At 41.0% G+C, this 22,995-nt stretch overlaps 1 protein-coding gene across 1 annotated transcript in view; it reads right to left on the minus strand.

The window, feature by feature from the left end:
* The window catches only part of LOC109093053 (glutamate receptor ionotropic, NMDA 2B-like), a 38,430-nt gene that overhangs the window by 14,150 nt on the left and 1,285 nt on the right, over positions 1-22,995 (minus strand). The window contains exons 2-6 of the mRNA XM_042719502.1: positions 11,715-11,858; positions 11,363-11,633; positions 9,603-9,787; positions 1,141-1,254; positions 821-1,029 (exon numbers count right to left, since the gene is read on the minus strand). Coding sequence (XP_042575436.1) covers positions 821-1,029; positions 1,141-1,254; positions 9,603-9,787; positions 11,363-11,633; positions 11,715-11,858 — 923 coding nt within the window. The remainder of the gene's footprint in view (positions 1-820; positions 1,030-1,140; positions 1,255-9,602; positions 9,788-11,362; positions 11,634-11,714; positions 11,859-22,995) is intronic.

The following is a 22,995-nucleotide window of genomic DNA, read 5'->3' on the forward strand; positions in this document are numbered from 1 at the left end:
TGTATTAACCCTCTGGTCATGTTCGCTCAGTTTGAACATTTTAAAAATCGCTACTTCATCAGAATGGTAAGAAACTCAGTGACCTTTATGGAAGTCACTATGTGACCCCTCAAAAAATTGTGGACTGGAATTGAAAAAGCTAAATGGTCATAAAGAAATAGTTCCACTTGTGTTGTTCACTGTCAAAAATGACCACCATTAGAAATGCATGGGAAATACACAAAAATACAAAAGCACAGATGTTTTTTGTGTGTGTACAATCTACAAATCAACCACAATACAAAAAAAGTGCACAGCAATGAAGGGTGACAAAACTTAAGCAATTACGTCTGAAAACACTGCTCAGTAACTAAGGAATGCACAGCACTGAATATATATGACTATATAGCCATCTAATAGCTACACCACGGTATTACAGATGAATTTTTTTCCACAAAGTGGAACAAATCTGCTTCAGTTCAATGGATTTTTAAATAATTTTGCTCTTTTTTTTTTTACTTAATTACTGCATTTACTGAAGAATTTTATAAAATTATTATTGCTATTTTTAAAATTTTATACAGAAAATAGTCCGTAATTTAGATATGAATATTAATTAGTAACATGAAATGCACTCAAAATGCAAAATATTAAATAAAAAAACTTTACTGAAATGAAATATAGTATATTGATTTCACAAAATTAAAATTATAACAGGGTTATATGGCCTCCAGTACAACACAAGTGTGACTCCCAAATGGACAACACCAGAGGGTTAACGTCAGATGTAGGTCGTCTGAACGCATTTCAAGAGAGAATGAATGAGTGTGTGTGTGTTTACAGTGATTTGAGCTGCTTGCGGCAGGGAACCGTGTTCCTCATGCAGGTGCCACTCAGTGGATCCACTTCCTCCACCATCACGAACGGAGCCTCCTCCAGTGTCACGATGGACAGATGATCGTCCTCTCGGTTCTCCGTGCCAGAGTACAGCTCGAAACGTGGCCACACGTGAAACTTCATCGACAAAGAGCCATTCTCCCACTTACCCACCTGCACACACACACACTGACGTTACTCACTGGTTTTAAATCATTCACCCAGTACTTCATTACATCGAGCTTGTAAGCGTCTGCTGCTTGTTTACATTCACAAGGCTCTTACTCTGTCCCACTGTCTGTCCTTGTTCAGCAGGATGATCACCAGTTTGGGGTGCATCTGATAGCCATCCTCACTGAAGGAGAGATTCCGGCCCTCGAACGTTACATTCATCAGATATGAGAAACACACCACACATGAAAGTGAAAGTGACGTGACATACAGCCAAGTATGGTGACCCATACTCAGAATTGGTGCTCTGCATTTAACCCATCCAAAGTGCACACACACACCGTGAACACACACACACCGTGAACACACACCCGGAGCAGTGGGTATCATTTATGCTGCGGCGCCCGGGGAGCAGTTGGGGGTTCAGTTCTTGCTCAAGGACACCTCAGTCGTGGTATTGAAGGTGGAGAGAGCGCTGTACATTCACTCCCCCCACCTACAATTCCTGCCGGCCCGAGACTCGAACTCACAACCTTTGGATTACAAGTCCGACTCTCTAACCATAAGGCCACGACTTCCCCAAACATCATTAACACACACTCACGGCCAAAACACTGCTGCGATATCACACCCATGGATAAAAAACACTATAAAAATATATAACACCATGAAGAACACTATCAAAATAAATAATAATAACAACAATAAGTCTAAAACAATAATAAAGCTTATAAAATATAATGGTAATAATAAGAAACCTAATAACAGTATAAGAAAAATATTACTAATGATGAAGAAAAGAAAATAATAATTAAGAATTTGCAGGGTTTTTTTTTTTCAGCTGCTTACACACAGAATCTTTACTTGTCACACAGTTTCTGAAAGCTGACACTCAAACAGCAGAAGCACACACCAAATCTGCAAAACCATACACTAATTCTCAGACTGAATTCTCATTAGTGTTTATCGCAGTTGTCGTTGCTAGGAAACACTTGTTTGTTTACTGCTGAGACATGCTGAAGTTGCGTTTGGTCTCGTACTCTATCGCATACGTTGTCAGTGTCGTGCGCTTGCTTAGACCTTTGTTGTGATAAACAGTGAAGTGTGATCAGCTGAATTCAATTTCTGTTTTGTCCGATAAGTATAAAAAAAGGTTAGTAAACCGCGGCAGCGGTCGCAGCAGCCCTCCTGTTAAGCCCTCCTCGTGTGAAGACCGAAGAGTGTAAAGACCATCGACTCTGCCATGTGACTCCACCGGGCAGGGACACCGACAAGAGATATAAGTATTGTTTTTGATTAATCCTTTTTCCTTCTACTTGTTTCACTTCTGTTTCAGTTTGTATAACTAATTCTTACTATGTGTTTCCAGATCCCTACTATCACTACCACTCACAAACCACGCATCACACAATGTAGGCAGCGCAATCCTAACAACCTGCACACTCTGCCTATGTCTGCTAATACACTATCTTTTTCTATTGGTCTCTGGAATTGCCAGTCCGCTGTAAACAAAACCGATTTCATTACTTCTATTATTAGTAATTCAAGACTAAATCTCATGGCACTGACAGAGACGTGGATCAAACCAGAGGACACTGCTACACCTGCAGCACTCTCCAATAATTTCTCATTTTCCCACTCCCCCCGTCTGACTGGAAGAGGTGGAGGTACTGGTCTGCTCATCTCTAATGATTGGAAATTTAATCCTTTACCATCTTTGGGTATCAACAGTTCCTTTGAATCTCATTCCGTTACTGTTACCTACCCTCTTAAAATACATTTTGTAGAGATTATCATCTCTTGATGTTAACATGACCACTAGGTAACTTCGTGGAAGAATTAGATGTGCTGCTCTCAAACTTTCCTAGTTATGCTTGGAGACTTCAGCATCCACCTAGATAAACCTCAGTTTGCAGACTTCCACAATCTGCTTGCCTCTTTTGATCTCAAAAGAGCGTTAACTATGGTCACTCACAAATCAGGCAACCAACTGGACCTTATTTACACACGACACTGCTCCACTGATCATGTACTGGTTACTCCACTGCACACCTCGGATCACTTCCTCCTCACTCTTAACCTCAACATGGTTCCTGACACAACACATAACCCTCCACTTGTCACTTGTCAACGTAATCTACGCTCACTCTCACCCTCCCGGCTATCTGCTATGGTTTCATCTTCGCTTCCTTCCCCTGAACAATTATCATCTCTTGATGTTAACAGTGCTAATGATACTTTCTGCTCCACTCTTACATCTTACTTAGACACTGTCTGTCCTTTGTCTTCCAGGTCAGCTCATACCCATTCTTCTGCCCCTCGGTAATCTGATGTTCTCCACGAACATCGTTCTTAGCTCAGGGCTGCTGATAGGGTGTTGTGATGGTAAAAAAATCCTATTGACATTAATGTGTATCAGTTACTCCTCTCTTCCTTCTCTGCTAATATCTCCACTGCTAAAAGGACATACTATCATAACAAAATTAACAATTCGTCTAACTCTCACATCTCTTCACTCTCTGAGGCAGAAGTCTCCAAACTCATCCTTTCTAATCATCCTACTACTTGTCCACTTGATCCTATTCCATCTCATCTCCTTCAAGCCATTTCTCCTGCAGTTGTACCTGCACTCACTCACATCATTACCATATCCCTCCACACTGGTGTTTTCCCTCAACATTTAAACAGGCTTGTATAACCCCACTACTTATGAAACCCACCCTTAACCCATCTCTTTTATAGAACTACAGACCGGTTTCCCTTCTTCCTTTCATTGAAAAAACACTTGAACGAGCTGTGTTGAACCAAGTCTCTGCCTTTCTCACACAAAACAAACTCATTGACAGCAACCAGTCTGGCCTCAGAAGTGGACATTTAACCAAGACTGCCTTGCTCTCAGTTGTTGAAGCCCTAAGACTGGCAAGAGCGGATTCCAAATCTTCAATACTTATCTTGCTTGATCTATCTGCTGCTTTTGACACGGTTAACCACCAGATCCTCCTGTCATCCCTACTGACAAAGGGCATCTCAGGAACTGCACTCCAGTGGTTTGAGTCTTACCTATCAGATAGATCCTTCAAAGTATCTTGGAGAGGTGAGGTGTCCAGGTCACAACATCTAACTACTGGGGTGCCTCAGGGCTCAGTTCTTGGACCACTTCTCTTCTCTGTCTACATGGCATCATAGTGTTCTGTCATTCGGAAACATGGCTTTTCATTTTACTGCTATGCTGATGACACTCGACTCTACCTCTCATTCCATCCTGATGATCCAACGACAGCTGCTCACATCTCAGCTTGTCTTACAGACATTTCTTGCTGGATGAAGGACCATCACCTTCAACTCAACCTTGCCAAGACAAAACTGCTTGTGGTTCCAGCAATCCCATCGTTTCATCACAATTTCACCATCCAGTTAGGCTCATCAACCATAACTCCTTCAAAAACAGCCAGAAACCTTGGAGTTATGATTGATGATCAGCTGTCTTTCTCAGACCACATTGCTAAAACTGTCCGGTCCTGCATATTTGCTTAAATTCAACATCAAGAAGATCAGGCCCTTCCTTTTAGAACATGCTGCACAACTCCTTGTTCAAGCTCTTGTTCTGTCCAGGCTGGACTATTGTAACGCTCTCTTGGCAGGTCTTCCAGCCAGTTCTATCAAACCTTTACAATTAATCCAGAATGTAGCAGCAAGATTAATTTTTAATGAGCCAAAAAGAATACACGTCACACCTCAGTTTATCAATTTGCACTGGCTACCAATAGCTGCCCGCATAAAGTTCAAGGCATTGATGTTTACCTACAAAACCACCACTGGCTCTGCACCCCTTTACCTAAATTCATTACTTCAGACTTGTGTGCCTCTAGAAGCTTGCATTCTGCAAGTGAACATCGCTTGATTGTGCCATCCCAAAGAAGCACAAAGTCACTTTCACTGACTTTTACATTAACTCTTCCCTCTTGGTGGAATGACCTGCCCAACTCAATCCCAGCAGCTGAGTCCTTAGCCATCTTCAAGAATCGGCTTAAAACACATCTCTTCCATCTTTATTTGACCTTCTAACTCTAGCACACTCTCTATTCTAATTATATTCTTAAAAAAAAAAATTAAATTATAATTATCTTGTTTTTTTTATTGTTGTATTTTATTTTTTTGCTTGTTTTTTTCTTAAAAAAAAATATAACTATATTTTTAATCTTTTTGTATTCTATCTGTTTTCTTTTCATTTATTATACAATTAACAAAAGCAAAAAAGGCCTCTAACACAAGCTTGTTCTATTCTTTTTCAATTCTATCTGTCTTCTTTTTATTTATTATACTTAAAAAACCTTGCTATGTGTACTGTGTTAAGCTAACTGAGACTTGTTATAGCACTTGTGTATCATTGCTCTTTTGTTGATTTTGATTGCTTCCCTTGTCCTCATTTATAAGTCGCTTTGGATAAAAACATCTGCTAAATTACTAAATGTAAATATAAATGTAATGAGTGAGTGTGTTAATAACAACAATAAGAAGCAAGAAAGAAGCAATAATAATAATAATAGTGATACAATTACTACTATTAATAATGCACTAATAAATATAGCAATTAATAAAGAAAAAAAGAGAAGAAATAAGAAAAAATAATAATACTATAATAGGGCAAACAGTAAGTAAGAGGCAAACCAAACTAATGGATAAAAATGGCAACGAACACTGTCTTCTGTCTATCAGTACTTATTGATGTTTTTATGGTTTCATTGCGTGACATATGTATTGTGCTGTTATGGCAACCACAACCACTGCAGCTTCCAAACTCCTCCCATGTGTTACCATGGAAACCATCGCCATGAGAGACGGAGAGAGAGAGAGAACAAGCTGCTCTATATCACATCTCTGTACAGATCTGAGAAACACACACACACACACACACACACACACACACACATACAGTGAGTGTTAGTGTTATAGTGAGTGTGTGTGTGTGTGTGTGTGTGTGTATGTGTCTGAGTATGACTTGTGTACCTTGTTGCTGATTGGGCTCTTCTTGTCCGGGGCCCCGTGGCACTCAGACTTGAACAGTGTGTGTGTTTTATATATGTGTGTGTGTGTGTGTGTGTGTGTCTCAGTTAGCTTAACGCATTACACATAGCAAAGTTTTTTGGGTTATTTTTGTCAGGGGGAAAGTGGTAGAATAGAAAAAGAATAGAGCAAGCTAGTGTTAGAGGCCTTTTTTGCTTTTGTTAATTGTATAATAAATGATAAATAATAAAAAAAAGAAAACAAATAGAATACAAAAAGATTAGAAAGCTAGTGTTTTTTTTTTTTTTTTAAGAAAGCAAGCAGCAAATGAATAGAGTGCAAGTCTAAAAGGGACAAGTGTTTTTTTAAAGAACATAATTAGAAAAGAGAGTGTGTGAGATTGACGCAGGGCGTGTGATGCATCAGTGCAGCAGTGTCGGAGTAATAGTGCTTGTAGTTAGCAGCATGCATGATTGTCACCTGCTTCTCACTTTCTGCTTTCAGCTGCTGCCACCGGATAGCCTTTTGTTCTTCAGGGGCGAAAAGAGGAGCAGAGTGTGTAAGCCTCCTCAGTCAGTACATAACCTCTCCACTGCCAAGATCTCGTACACACCTCCTCGTGGCACACATGGTAACTGGTCCCTTGCGGTTCCAGGCTGTGTCCCTTGCGGTTCCAAGTTGTGCGGGATCTCGGAGCAGCAGTGGGCCTCAGAAATGTGGCATGCAGGCCCATTGTTATGTGGAGTTTAAATTGGTTGATGTCAATCAATGTCTGTCCCAGCTATGGGTAAATAGTGAAGACCCCTATGACGGCGTGGGGCAGAAGATGGTGGTTTGTGAACCATTACAATGGCTGTGAAGGCGGAAGAAGGCAACCCCACAGCCATGTGGGTCAACTGGTGGTCTGTGAACCATTACACCGGCTGGGAAGGCACCTGGGGGCAGCAATAGGCGGAGTCCAACAGACCGGACTACTGGCAGCTCCCTGCAACTTCCTGTCAGTCGAAGGTCGTCATGGGTTCTCTCATGCCACTGGAGGTCCATCTGCTAGGAGTGAAGGTGGTGGGAGTGAGGTCTGTGCACCCACACTCCCAACCTAATCTTTTACCTATGCGCAAGCGTCTTGCAACCCCCCCCCCCCAACCCCCACCGCGCCCCCCAAAAATTCCTGTTGCTAAGTGGAATGGTGGTGGGCACAGGCCAAGGATGTGGCTGGGAGTGTTGTTGGCACGCATGCCGTAGGTTGCAAACCCCTGGATGGTCGTTAGGACTGTGGGATGGAGCAGTGCGTCTTTTCGGCAGCTTCCACTGCGACTGAGTAGCCCCACACTGCTCACCCCTGTGATGGGGAAGGACCTGGAAAAGGTGGTCAAAAAAAATTGTCTTTTCCCCACACTCCAGACAGTAAGCCACAACCGTCGGAGCATCCCCCCTTGCTGTTGAAAAATTAAAGTGCTGTGAACCATTACACCGGCTGGGAAGGTGGAAGAGGGCAACCCGACAGCCATGTGGGTCAACTATTGTAACCACTGCAGGACACCATTGGTGGCCCTGGAGCTCGCAGGATATAACATTGACATAACAGCTCTCAGCGAGACCAGACTACATGGAGAGGACTCCTTGAGGCTGGTGCTGGGTACACCTTCTTCTGGAAGGGGGTCCCTGAAGGCACTCGTCGTAACCATGGAGTTGGCTTTGCTGTGAAGTCTAAACTGCTGCAACGCATCAATGAAAGACTGATGACATGGCGCATTCCTCTGACAAAGAAATTCCTTGCCACTCTCATCAGTGCATACTGCATACTGCCCTGGATCTCCCACCCTTATAACCTCCTTCAATGGTGCAAGAGCAGAAACCCAGCGAGTCCTCCTGACTATGGAGAACACCTGATGGGTGAAAAAGGCGCAAGAAATTCAGAACCTGGCAGACTGCAATAACACTCAAGGCTTTTACAATGCCTTAAAAGCATTGTATGGCCCCAGGAAACGGACGATTGCCCCAGTTCGATCAGCTGATGGGTCCACGCTTTTCAAGGACTGCCACAAGATTCTTGCTCGCTGAGCAAATCATTTTGAGAGTCTTTTCAACCACACCAACAGCCGCAGGATATCTCTCCTCTCCATCGCAGGGAAAGTCCTGGCCAAGATCATGCTCAGCAGATTGATTGAATACATCTCGGAAGATGTGCTTGCGGAAACTCAGTGTGGTTTCCGGAAGTCAAGATCTATGAAAGACATGGTTTTTGTTTTAAGGCAGCTGCTGGAGAAGAGCTGAGAACAGCACAAAGACCTTTACGTAGCCTTCATCGACCTCAGAAAAGCTTTTGACACTATCAACCGTGAGCTGCTCTGGAAAAACCTTTTCAAACTTGGGGTACCACCCAAGTTTCTTAGCATCCTTAGCATGAAGATGGTGTCCATGGGGAATACAGACTTGACGGTAGCCTCTTCAACATCTGTCGACTCCAGGCCCGCACAAAGATAAAGACCCACCAAATCTGTGAGCTTCAGTTTGCTGATGACTGTGCCGTTTTGGCCCACAGCCCGGACTCTATGCAGCACGCCCTAAATACAATATCCAGTCTGTACCAATCTTTTGGCCTACAGGTTAACACTCAAAAAACCGAGGTCATATCCTATCTCTCCTCCCCCACCCCCATACCCCCCAGTTTTCACATAAATGGTGTTCAACTTAAAACAGTGGACCACTTCACCTACCTCAGCTCCACCTTGTCCTCATGCTGCTCCCTTGACACAGAAATACACACCCAAATAAATACAGCCTCATCATCTTTTGGACACCTACGCAGCAGGGTTTTTGAAAACTGTAACCTGGAGATCAGTACCAAGGTCACTGTTTACAACGCGGTATGTCTCTCCACTCTGTTTTATGGAGCAGAGTCATGGACCCTATACTGCCAGCACATTACTAACCTAGAGGCCTTCCATATCCGCTGTCTACAGAAGATCCTCAGTTTGTCCTGGGAAGCTCGAATCCCCCACACAGTCATCCTCAGCAACGCTGACTCAATCTGCATGGAAGCAGCAGTGGCCAAAAAACATCTGCGTTGGCTAGGGCACACCATATGCATGCCTGAACTCCGCCTGCCCCTCCAAGTCCTCTAAAGTCAACTAATGGGCACAAAGCGCTCCACTGGACGCCAAAAGCGGCGTTTTAAGGACTACACCAGGGACCTCCTAAAGCGAGCAAACATTCCCCTCATGCAACTCGAATCTCTGGCACTCGACAGGTCAGCCTGGCAGGTCACCTGTGCCACTGCAGTCTCTCAAATATATCAAAACAACCAAGACAGACGATCCGAGAGATGCATCAAGAGACACCAGAGGGTGGCTGGTACCCCCCTGGTATCTGGTTTCCCTTGCTCCATCTGCGGAAGAGTGTGCGGCTCAAGGATCAGTCTCAATGCCCACGAGAAGTGGCACCAGCAGCAATATCGCTGAACCCACCCCCTCCCCCTCCCATCTCTGGAGCAAGCGTCATCATTGAACATGATGGACAGCTAAGAGTGTGTGACTGAGTGTGTGTGTGTGTGTGTGTGTGAGTGAGTCTGACCTGAGCACCTCGTTACTGATGGGGCTCTTCTTGTCCGGGGCCCCGTGACACTCAGACTTGAGCAGTGTGTGTGGCCCTCGTTCTATCATCATGGTGGAGGTGGCCGAGGCGATCACAGCCACACCGTCACGAACACGCGCCTCCAGACCGTAATCCCACTCGTCGTACGACACTGAGATCATGCCTGCGCAGATGACACACGCTTTATCAGCGGCGTTAACAAAACCAGTAACACTAAACACACTTCAGCTGAAATACAATATCCAACTGGATTTCAGCAACATTTCTTGTTTTTATGCAGTTTAGTTTGAGTTACCAAAAACTAAAACTGAAATAAAAATGAATTAAACCTACAATCATCTCAACTAGGGATGTACAATATTGGATTTTTGCCAATATCCGGTATGCCGATATTTTGGCCGATAGCCGATACCGATTTATTTATTTTTGTTTGGGAACAACAACAAGTCTCTCCTGTGTGGAAATGAAAAACAAAATATATTTTTTTTAATTTGGTCATTTTTTGACAAAAACCTATTTGTTAGAATTAAATAAAACATAATGAAATTCTTTTATATTGAGAATACATTGGAAGCTTTGAAAATAATTATAAATCAACAATGTATTTTTTTTTTTTTTTTTTCTCTCAGAAAGATGCAGTGGTAACCTTAAAATTTTATTTTTATATTTATGATTTGTTGATGTTATAATAATATATATATTCGGGAAATCATTTGTTGCTCAAATATAACAAACATATTACACATAAAATTATTTAATTTAAGTGTAATGTTTGTATTATTTTATTCATGTAAGCTATTACTTCTAACCTTTAAATCAAAACATACTCATGACTTTATGACATTGATAATGCTTTATTCAGATATTTGTGTATTTTACTTTCATTTTGTTGCAAGTAGGCCAACAAGTAACCACATCATCTTGTACGTGCGTTCTCAAATTAAATGCAGCTATCCAAAACAGTGAATGTAATCATCATTCAGGCAAAACTTTGCTTCAAGGATGACCACACTGATGACATCTAATCACTAGCTCACCCTGAGCACATGTGAGTTAATCCTCTTATCGGCAAAACATATCTGCAAAATTTTTCATATTGGGCCGATGCAGATATTTACATTTTAAGCCATAATTGGCCAATTCCAATATCAACACACAAAAATGACTAAAAATTAAAATGAAATTCGGACAAGACTAATATCTCTGTGTTTGTTACAGAGGTGGGAGGGTCTGTTTTGTACATGTTACAGTTGTGGTGGTGTCTTTTTTTTTATTTTTTTTGAGTTCATAGGCATCGCAGAGATCACATTATAATTAATGTTTTGAGTATATGTTAGTAGTTTGGATTAGCCATGGTTAATGTGTGGTTACTTTAGTTTAACAATTCATTTTTTTTATTCATTTGTAATAAAACCATGTTTAATTTTCAAAAAGGTAAATATGTGATTAAAATATTATGTAATTGAGTGCAGAAATGAAGGTGAGTAACTGACGCTGATATTACAGTAGCCAGTCTTAACAGTTTCCGTGATCTGGCTCCTGACTTTATTATTGTTATTTTTTTATTTATTTGTCGGGAGGCCAACATATATAAAATGCGCTGAGTTGGCTGAAAAACACAGACGTGGCAGATTTGGATGCAATTAAAAATGTAAAAAGTACATCTGTGAAACACGAATTTCTTTAACAACCCCCTGTAGAGCTAGTGCTGTCCGAACAGGGCCAAAGTAAGCTTCACCTGTGGGAAACTCGGCCGGGATGTGGTCGGCGTCTCCCGCCACCAGAGACGGGGCGATCCAGGTGTAGCCGTAGCCCGTCAGGCCCACCGAGTGTGCCACCTGGAAGATGATGTTGGCCTCCTCTTTGGTGCAGTAGAGCAGGATGACGGGGCTCTGCAGCTTCTTCAGCTGGTTCTGGATCTTGGCGTCTCCATCGTCCACAGACATGTCCAGCAGCAGCACCTCCTCCAGCTCCCAGCCCACAAAACTGTTCTCGATGGTGCTGCGGATCTGAGGCCAGGTGCACGAGAGAGCGTCACACACACACACACACACACACACACACACACACACACCACACAGCATCTTTACCTTGGTAACAAAGTCCTGGTAGCCGGGGTAGTATGTGGTGACGATGGAGAAGATGTACCAGTCGTACTCCTCCATGATGTTGAGCATGACGGACGCCTGCTGCTCGATGGAGGGTCCGAACTGAAAGAACATGGAGTTATCATCCTGCAGAGAGACACACAGGAGTCATGACTGTTGATATCATCACTCATCGTCCAGCACTAGTCAGCTAAACACCACTGTAAGGCATGGAGATATTATAAACATTAATATCATGAATGACTGTAAAGCTGCTTCATGTGAAAAGCCAGGTTGAGCAGGTGGTGATCACATGACCTGAAGGATCACGTGACCGGACATTCACACACGTTACAGACGTTCACATTTGAGCCACTTCGTTAAACGCTCCTGTCGCTCCACCGTGTTTGTGCCGTTATGTCACACATACATTGGTGGTTCTACATCGAATTACACCCTGGGCGAGACCCCCTTCGAGCGCCCCCCCACCCCCCCCAAAAAAAACCCACAAACATTTATATTTTATTATAACAGCATAAGTAAAAGAGAAAATTATATTTCTCAATTGCACAAATCCTTCATTAGAACATTTGAAAAACACACTTAAGAGAATCCAGTTATTTAACTATTACAATTACAACAGGAAACACACTTTTTAAAGTGCACAATCTCCACCTCCAACATTGCCAAAAGACAATGAATACAATTCTGCACAAAATATGACAGTATAAGTTATCAGAACTTAAATAAATATACACTATATACATTAATGTGCCAAAAAATATATACAATCAGATGTATAAAATATGTAACAAGAGCAGAGAGCAATAATATAAAATATTAAGAATAATATCCAAATAAAATATAGAATAAATAGTCTAAATAGCACAACTCCTTCATCACACAAATGTGAAAACAGACTAAAGAGAATCTAATTATTATATTATTGCACTAAGAACAGAAAACACAAACTAAAACTAAAACCTGACCTTTCTGGCCTTGATGCAAAATCATCAATGATGTCATCGTGATGACGGCAAACATGTGCAGGAACTATAGGCCTGTATTTATAATATTATGAATGAAATGTGCGTTATTTGGAAGAAAGTCGAGGTGTGACTGACTTAGAGTATTGCTCTATACAGTGGACCCCCCCCCCACCCCTGTCCGTTCCATTGGGGAGAGACCCAGAGGTGAACTGTGCCCCGCTCCGCGCTCCCCTTTCTCCTTCTCACACAGCTTCTGTGCACGGCACCTTGTCAGCAAGCAGGGGCGCCAATTTGCCAATTCCCCACACAGTGAAATGATAGATAATAGAAAACCGCTTCGTGGCGGCGGCGCAGAGGATTATTATTTTCTTTTTTAACTGCTCGTGCCGCCCCTCATGTATCATGAAAAAATGCTGCCCCGGGCTGCTGCACGGTTCGCCCGTGCCAAAAACCGCTACTGCACACATAATGTGCATTCTCTAATTGAACTCATGCACATGTGATTAGTCCTTACAGCTTAATTAGACCTGACCTCATTCTGGCGCTCATTTTTAATTAAATAGTTGGCTCCTTTTAATGAGACCATTAGAGATGCTATTAGCACCTAAACCAGATCAACACGGGAAACTACATGAGACTCACAGCCGAGAACATCATCACGCTAAAATACCAGTCCATAATCCATACATCTGTGCATCTCCTGTTGTCTCTCACATCAGAATCCAGACACATATTTGTTTAGAGAGCTGCTTGATCTGTGCAGATTTCTCTCCTGATTCACACCAGAACACTTTTTCACTGGAGGAAGTGTTATTATGGATTATGGACTTGTATTTTAGTTAAAAGCATACTGATGATGGATTAGTCTCAGCTTTTGTCTTCTCAAGATGTTTAATTTAATTTAATTGAACGTTATTCATTTAATAATATTAGTATCACAATTACCAACATGAGATAATACATGAAATGGTTCAAATACAGAATAGATAATGTGATATCAGACAGAGAGCAAGTCGGAGGTGATGTGAGTGTGTAACAGCCCCTCACACACACACACACACACACGATATCTTATTGAGCTGTCACACTGTGGCTACACACTGCTTTGGCAGCTGTGCTTCTCTGACTATCCTGACATCAACACACGCTCATGATAACTCATTTCAGTCACATTCTGACAAGCTCCTGAATTATGGAAGACTCATTTTTTTTCTTTAATTCAAACTACATTTTAAAGAAATTCCTGTGAATGTAAACCTCGTGTTTGGTGATAGAGTCATTTTCAGATAAAAGTGTCACATTATTAATGTTTGGGGCCTCAGAGACTCCTGATATAAAATACTAATACATTAAATTTCATGTCATATAACTGCATTGTTCTTCACTGTGTTTTCACTAAATAACATTAAAAACAGACCTAAAAACATTAGCAAACAACATATACTCACAATGAATTTGTATTGCATATATGTATCATTATTTATCATTATGCTCCTCTGTAGAGTTATTTTTCAAGCTGACTATCGAGTTTGTGTTCATTGAATGCCTTTTCTGAAGTAAATGAGACATTATTGATCTCAAGATGTTTTACTGATGTCATTCTGCGGTTTAAAAACTAATGGATGTATTCCATGATTCATGATTGATTTCCTTTCTTCTGATGTTCATTTATGTTTATTTGCTCCTGTAACTAGTAGAAAAGAGGAACAGATGATCAATTCAACTATCTTAATTTGTGTAACAAAATGAGTTTGTCTTAGTGTGCTGAGCTCCTTTAAGCCTAAACACCCCCCAAATTAAAAAAATTCCAATAATCGTATTATCTTCAAAAGTGGTCCTGACTAAAATAATGTTTAGTAAAGTTCACACAGCAACAGTGTGTGTGTGTGTGTGTGTGTGTAGTGTGTGTGTGTGTGTGTGTGTAGTGCACACAGCAACAGTGTGTGTGTGTGTGTGTGTGTGTAGTGTGTGTGTGTGTGTGTGTGTAGTGTGTAGTGAGTGTGTAACAGATTGTGGCGTCCTAACAGCAGGCAACTTTGGCACAGAGCTCTGTGTAATTGACTGAGCACAACTCATACTCTCATTCAGCCATCTCTCTCTCTCTCTCTCTCTCTCTCTCTCTCTCTGTGATCATCAGCAGACAGCAGGAACGACGAGCAGGACAGAGGAAGGACGAACAGAAGGAGAGACGCAAAGAGGAGCAGCGTGACAGAGAGAGAGAGAGAGAGAGGGAGAGAGAGAGAGGGAGAGAGAGAGAATGTCGTCTGAAACGAGAAGTCACGGCACTAGAACAGAGAGAAAGACAGAGAGAGAGAGGGGTGTCAGGAGGAGCCCTAAATATGTGTCCTAGTTCTGTGCTGTTTAAAGGGGAGCACACATGATACAGTCACTATCTAAACCAGGCCAGAGAGAGAGAGAGAGAGAGAGAAACAGGTGAGACTCTCTCTCTCTCTCTCTCTCTCTCTCTCTCTCTCAATTTCAGTTTAGGTGTGCTTTATTGGCGTGACAAAAACTGTACATTTGTATTGCTAAAGCAGTTGCAGCTGGGCTGCTTACAAATAGTGCACATATGTATTAACAGAAAGAAAAAGAATCATAGTAATAATTATTCAAGATTAATTAATTAAATAAGATTAATAAAGATAAGATAATAAGATTAATTAATCTTTTAATAAGATTAAGCAAGATTAATTTTTAATGAGCCGAAAAGAATACACGTCACACCTCTGTTTATCAATTTGCACTGGCTACCAATAGCTGCTCGCATAAAATTCAAGGCATTGATGTTTGCCTACAAAACCACCACTGGCTCTGCACCCCTTTACCTAAATTCATTACTTCGGACTTATGTGCCTCTAGAAGCTTGCGTTCTGCAAGTGAACAATGCATTATTGTGAATCTCAAAGAAACACAAAGTCACTTTCACAGACTTTTTAAATTAAATGTTCCCTCCTGGTGGAATGACCTGCCCAACTCAATCCGAGCAGCTGAGTCCTTAGCCATCTTTAAGTTTAGGATTTCTAATCGGCTTAAATCTTTTTTTTTCCATCTGTATTTGGCACTCTATATTTTGATTTTATTCTTAAAAAAAAAAATCTAGCTTGCTTTCTATTCTTTTTGTATTCTATCTGTTTTCTTTTTATTTATTAAACAATTAACAAAAGCAGAAAAGACCTCTGACACTAACTTGCTCTATTCCTTTTCTATTCTATCTGTTTTCTTTTTCTGCTATTATTTAAAAGCCTGTGCTATGTGTCCTGTTTAAGCTAACTGAGACTTGTTATAGCCCTTATATATCATTGCTCTTTCGTTGTTTTTGATTGCTTCCATTGTCCTCATTTATTAGTCGCTTTGGATAAAAGTGTCTGCTAAATGACTAAATGTAAATGTAAATGTATTAAGCATGTAGTGCAAAATAAATTGGTGTATGTAAGTGTATAAGTTAGAAATAACATAAAACAAGATATAGTATTAGATTTACAGAGGCAAAATATAGATCTAAGTAATATAATAGAGTAATATGTCATGTGCTGGAACATCAGATCAGGGCAGGTGGAGTGTTTCTCTTCTACAGACACATATTGAGCAGCAGACACACAGCAGTTCTTGTGTTCTCCTCACAGATACCACAGTTTCTCCTGGTTTGAGAGAGTTTTAAATGTCTGATGGATCTGCTGTATTTGATCACAGAACACTGTCCGTGTGTCCGGTGTGTTTGGAGCATTCTGTGAGGAAGTGCAGTTCTGTTTCCATCTGATTCAGATCACAGTGTGAACACAATCTCTGTCCGTCTCTATCATCAGCTTGTGTCCACTGAGTCTGTATCTGGTCAGTTTCTTATCTGACACTGTGTACAGATACTCTGCCATACTCTACTCTCTCTCTAGAGCACTTTACTCTGTTGTTGTGTTTGTAGTTGTGTTTGATGTGTGCAGTGATCTGATTGGTTCTGATGTGGTTCAGAGCATCAGTAGATGTTAGTGAAGCATCAGGACTGAAGCTCTGGATCAGCTGCTTTCTTTGCTCATCTCTTGGTGTTGCAGGGCTTTATAATGATATGATTGGGGGTCACTGAGTTTCAGATGTTTCCAGAATTAAATTGCCTTTTTTTTGTATCTTTATGATTAGAGGATATTTGCCTAATTCTGCCCTGCATGCGTTATTTGTTGTGTGCCGGTGCACGTGTAATATATTTTTACAGAGTTCTGCATGCAGGGTCTCAGTTGGATGTTTTTCCCATTTGGTGAGATCTTGATTTGGATTTGTCAGTGGACCCCACACCTCACTGCCATTGAGGGCAATGGGCTCAATTACTGATTCTGATATTTTCATCCAAATTCTAATAGGGATTTCTATAGGATATTGCCATTTTTTGGCATGGTAGGCCCTGCGTGCTTTATCTCTCAGTTCATTCACAGCATGATTAAAGTTTCCTGTGGATGTGATTTTCAAACGCAGGTAGTTGTAGTGTGATGTGTTATCTGGTTAGTGCCTAATGTTCCCTGGGATCTGGATCTTTTCTGAGAGATCATGATTTTGGTTTTCTTCAGGTCTGGCAGTATTGTTCTAGCAGGTCCAGGTTCTGCTGTAGACCATGTTGAGTGGGAGACAGCAGAAGCAGATCGTCTGCATACAGCAGGTGTTTGATCTGTGAGGTGTGTAGGGTTCATTGATGTAAATGTTAAATAATGTTGGGTTTAAGCAGCAGCCCTGTCTCACGCCACGCTCTTGGGAAAGATACCTCATACGTTTGGTGCTGATTTTTACACCACATTTACTTTCAGTGTACATTGATTTGATAAGGTCATAGGTTTTACCTCCTATGCTGCTTTCAATAAGTTTGTAAAATAGTCCTTCATGCCAAAATGAGTCAAAAGCTTTTTTTGCATCTCTGCCTGGAGTGATGTTTTTGTGGTCGGGGGTGTCTTGGATAGTGATCTGGTGCAAACTGGGGTTTCTGCTGATGGACTGGGGTAGGTCTGTGGTGGTGTAGTGCTGGTGCATGGGGTGTTCTGATGTGGATTTTAGCATGGTGTGGGGGTCCCTGGTATTGTGCAGCTGTGTTGTTTTCAGGGGTGTAGAGGTGGTTTGTCTGCCCCATGCTGCGTCTCTCAGTATTTTTGCAAACACATTGACTTTGTCCTTCTTTATGTGTTCATGATCATATAGATCTCTGATTGTGATGGAGGGGTGAAGAGGCAGGTGCACATTGGGCAGGCGAGCACATCCTTTGGAGATGTCAGCGTTGACTCCCTGAATGGTGTCTGGGTGGATGTCTCTGCGGGGTAGGAGGGTAGAGATGGTGATCTTTGTGTTGGGGTAGGTCTCTGTAGCCTTCTCAGCTGCCCAACTCTCTCCTGTTCCCTTCTCAGGTCGTTGGTGCCTGTGTGTATGATGATACATGAGGGTGTGCCAAAGCTGGAGTCAGAAAGTATTCTGAGGGCATACCCTGTTTTGGGGCACAAGAGTTTTGTTGTTTTACGGCCTGGAAACAGTCTTTCTCCATGTAGGAACTTCCCATTGGAGTCCATGAGAATGGCAGTGTCAGCCTCTGTTTTCACTGGCTGTTTCTCAGCTGGGGTTGTAGCTGTAGTGTTTTTCTGAGGGGTCTCTGGGTTTCTGGAGGCTGCAGGTGTTTCTGCTTCCCTTTGGCTGTTGCTGGGCTGTGATGGTTTGGTGGGTGCCGGAGATGTCCTGGAGGAGTTTGCATGTGTAGGTGTGGAGGAGGGAGGGGGGATTTGGGGGCATTTGCAGGGGTAGAGAGACACCTCGTCTGTGTTGTTAGTGTCTACCTTTGTTTGTCCGTTTGTTGTAGCTAAACTTTGAAGCATGCGAGCTCCCTCCCCATGTAGTCTTTCATTTCTGAAAATTGCTTCCCCATGATCTGTTGAAGTTCTTTGAGGTCTTTTTTGAGTGTTTCCCTGTCCTGATACAGAGTGTCCATTTCCCTCTTAAGTTCTTGGATGGACGTTTTCATCTGGTTTCTTATCTGGTCCAGCTGTTCTCTGAGTTGTTCAGTGTCTTTAGTGGTCAGGGTGTCTCACTCAGTTCCACTATTTCCACTTCTAGCAGTGCTAAGATGTGCTGTAGCTGAACAACTGTGTTGTGTATTCCTGTGCTTGGGGGAAGACTGATGTTCTCTGTGGTTTCTGGAGTGGTCATGTTCTCTGTGTTGTTATGGGTTTAGGAGTCATGTCTTCTTGTGTGTCTGTATGGATTTGCCTGCAGGGGTTTGCTTCATCTCTTTCTACCATATCTTCTAAGTAGTGGAAGGTTTGCTCAAAGTCTGTGATTTTTGGTAGTGGAAGCTGTACCATTACTGTGATACTGGAACAGTGTGCAGAAGGCTATGTGCCATACAGTCAGGTGTTCTGTGTAAAGTAGTGGAAGGTTTGCTCAAAGTCTGTGAAGAGCAGGTTTGTGGTAATGGTTTTGCCCCTACTGTATATGCTTAAAGAATTTTTTTAACAGTGTCTCTGGGTTTTCCTTCTGTGTTTTGAGCTTGTGTTGTTGTCTGCTCTTCTCAGACTTGATGTCTGGGGGGTAGGAAAAGGTGTGAGCTCCAGTCCCCATTGCTGGTGTTGCCATGGTGATGCGTTTACAGGTCTTTGGTATTGATAGTGATGGCTCAGTTAATCCAATCAGAAGGTGTGAATGACAACAGCCCTCTTTTGTTATTTTAAGTTGCTATACCGTTCTACAGCTGTAGAATACCAGGGAACTTTTGGTCAAGTTTGTTTTCAAAGTTTATAAAAGAGTTTATAAAAAGTTTCCCTTTTTAGTTGGATTTATCTCGACAAATTGCTTATAAAAGTTATAAATATATATTTTTTTTTTACAGTGAACTTGTGTTCACTATCACATTTTTTTTTCATGTTGTGTTTTTATCTTTGGTTTACCTCATATTAAAAGCAAGAAACTCTAGAAAGTCTAGGAGCTCATGTTGTGCATGACCTCTCTCTCTGAATGTCTCTCTCTGTTGAAGGTCAGGCACTGAAGGTCGTCCTCTCTGACCTCTGACCCCGTAGGCTCTGTATCACTTTTAGCAGCACATCACAGACATTGGATCATGTTCCTCACAAGTAGGCCTTCAACAGGTTACGGAACTCATGGTTTTGAGTTTTTGAGTTCAGATCAGATCATTTTTCAGATCAGTAAAAAAATGGGGGGTTGGGGGTAGAAAATGTAATGGTGCTTTCCATTTATTACTAAAAGAACACTGTAAGTACTTTTTCAATTCCTCTGCAAAACTATTCTAATTAGAGCCCAACTGATTTAGGTTTTTGGGGGGTGATGCCGATACCGCTATTAGGGAGTAAAAAAAAGTCAGATATTGATAGATCGGCCGATATTCTTTATATGTATATTATAGTACAGTAGCTACCATTCAAAAGTTTTGACACACTTCCCATTCATGTGTCAAAACTTTTGACTGGTACTGTATATAGAATACAGTATATACATAAACAGAATATATATATATTGTAGCGTGCTCTGCTGGACAAACTAAGTAATTACAACATTCAGAAGCATTTCATCTGCGTAATGGCGGTGCTCATCGTTTACTCAGGAAAAAGGTCTACATGTTCTGTAAAAAAATAAAAAATAAAATCATATCGACGGCATATCTGCGGCATATTTGCCGATACACTATTTCTGCAACAGGCTCATACTGGCCGATAAAATCGGCAAAACAATATATTGGTTGGACTCTTAATTCCAATTAGTCTAACTAATACAATTAAAACATTGTTAAAAACAAGTGAACTCTCTGTAATAAAATAAGAACAAAAAAACTAATTACATGCACAGATAAATGCAAAAGAACAACTTTAGAATGCCTTGAGTGCGAAAACACTGTGCGAGTACCAAATAAAGTTCTCTTTCACCTCTTCTTGTGCTTGAATGGTTTAAAGTCGCTTGAAAGTTTACAATGGCAAGACGTAAAAACATGCAACACTTTATGATGGCTAAACTTTGCAGCTAATCCATGAATCACTTGCATGCCATACTTTGGGGCCTGGTCCGTATGGTTCTTTTATCTAAAGCGACTTACAATTGGGGAATACATAAAGCGATTCTTGTTAATGAGGCGAACAGTCACAGGAAGTGCTCGTAATACCAAATTTTAGACATTGTTCAAATAAGTACAAGCTAAAAAGGGAAGGAATAAATGAAGAGAAAGACAAAAGTTTTTTTTTTTTTTTTTTACGATGAAGTCAAGTAGCGTTGAAAGAGTTTTCAGCTGTCGCTTGAAAATTGTCAGGGATTTAGCATTCCAGATAGGGGTGGAAAGATCATTCCACCAGCCAGGAATGGTGAACGAGAATGTTCTGGAAAGTGATTTTGAGCCTCTCTGCGTTGGTACCATAAGGCGTCACTCACTTGTGGATCTCAGACTTCTGGAGGGGATGTAGATTCATAGTAGTGAGTGGAAGTAGGCGGGTACTGAGGAATTATTATAATTACCAGTAAGTGCAATCAAAAATACAAACTACAATGAAAATACAAAGTAGAAATAGGGAGACAATGAAATATCACTTTCTAGCAGCAAGTATTAATTTAAACAACAGCTCTTCAAGCAAAGTATTAAGCAAAACACTCCGTCTCTTCTGTTGACTAATCGCTTCTCCTGATTAGCGATTAGAACACAAGAAAAACCTACAAAGAGACTCCCCTTCACTAGCTTTACCATCTGTTTTATCTGGATTTATGCAGTCAAAACTTATATGGATTTTTGCATTCAATAGGTTTTTGTTATTTTGTTTTGGCTGTGATGTCTGCATTACTGTATGAAGTTAATACACAATACTTATTAAAGCTACAGAACTTACTTTGTTAGAGCAATGAGTGATTCTCTCTTTTTTGTTGTTGTTTGATTAACATTATTAACATAAGAAATGCACAGATTTATTATATTGACACATATCTGATATTTTCTTGACGGTTTACATTAACTTAAGATGTTACCAACTGTGTTTACTTGAATACTTGTCAATAAATCCATTTTGACATCATTTTATGTGTAGTTTCTCAAGAAGATGCAATAGAAGCAGTAGAACCAGATCATCAGAAACCAGCACAAACCCAAATAACGCAGAACAAACCAACATAAAACAGTACAAGCCAGCATAAACCAGCATATGACAATATAAACCTGTATAAACCAACACAAACCAGCATAAACCAGCCTAAACCAACTCAAACCAGCACAAGCCAACATAAACCAGCCTGGATCTCTCGGTACAGAGAATAATTCTAGCATAAAATGACAGTTCACCCAAACAGTCACTCCAAACCTGAAAGACTTTACAGAAGATATGAAGAACACTGGGGCTCAAACAACAATGGAGCACACTGAGTTCCATTACTGAAGAGCAGAAGTCCTACAGGTTTAAATAAGTAAATGATGAAAGAAGGATCAAATTTTGGATGAACTATTCCTTTAATCAGTATTGATTTGTTTTCTGTTGAGCCGCTTTACAGTGGAAATTAAAGTTGTTTAATAATTGATGAATTTTGCAACATTACTACTAATATTTGCACATAACAATCTGAATCCCAAGAGAAATTAACATATTGTTCCAGACTTCAAATTAAAACATTTATTCATATAAAAAATTATGAGACTGGAGCTGATCAACCCTCTCATTTCTTGTTTTTATGATTCTAAACTTTTACATTTATATTGTTTTTAACCCATTTTTTCTCTTTTCCTCTTCAATTTTCATTTAAACATTCTGTGCTGTTTGGATGTTGCATGTTTGTTTTTCTTAGTATTTTTCTGAATAATAAAAAGCTAAATTAAAAAAAACAAAAAAAAACTGTATTGTATGAAGTGCTAGACAAACACTCTTGACCTGACTAGCAGTGAATGTTTGTCCGGTTCCTCTGTGAAGCTGCTGGTTTGACATTGTGAAGGTTGCGCGGTTAGCACAGGAGAGGACGCGTGGGCCGAGCAGCGGTTCTTCATCTTCATCTTCATCGGCGTGTTTAGCGGAGAGAGAGAGATGAGCGCGGTGTGATTCCGCAGCGTTTAGAGCTCATAGCCTTGTGTGTGTGGGCGCAGCTCTGACTCACTGCCAACCGGCGGCGACCGGATCATTTTCTCTCAATGTCTGACGCTTCCAGCTGCTCATCATCATCCTCTCACACACACACACACACACACACTGTTTCCCATCATGCATCTCTTTAGAATTACGGTACATTATCACTGAAGTTTGGGGAAGATAGGACAATGTATGCCTGAGTTATAACAAATTTGGTGTTGATCTGATTAAATCTCTAGGAGT

The sequence above is a fragment of the Cyprinus carpio genome, chromosome B3 (genome assembly GCF_018340385.1).
Source record: "Cyprinus carpio isolate SPL01 chromosome B3, ASM1834038v1, whole genome shotgun sequence".
Classification (NCBI taxonomy): domain Eukaryota; kingdom Metazoa; phylum Chordata; class Actinopteri; order Cypriniformes; family Cyprinidae; genus Cyprinus; species Cyprinus carpio.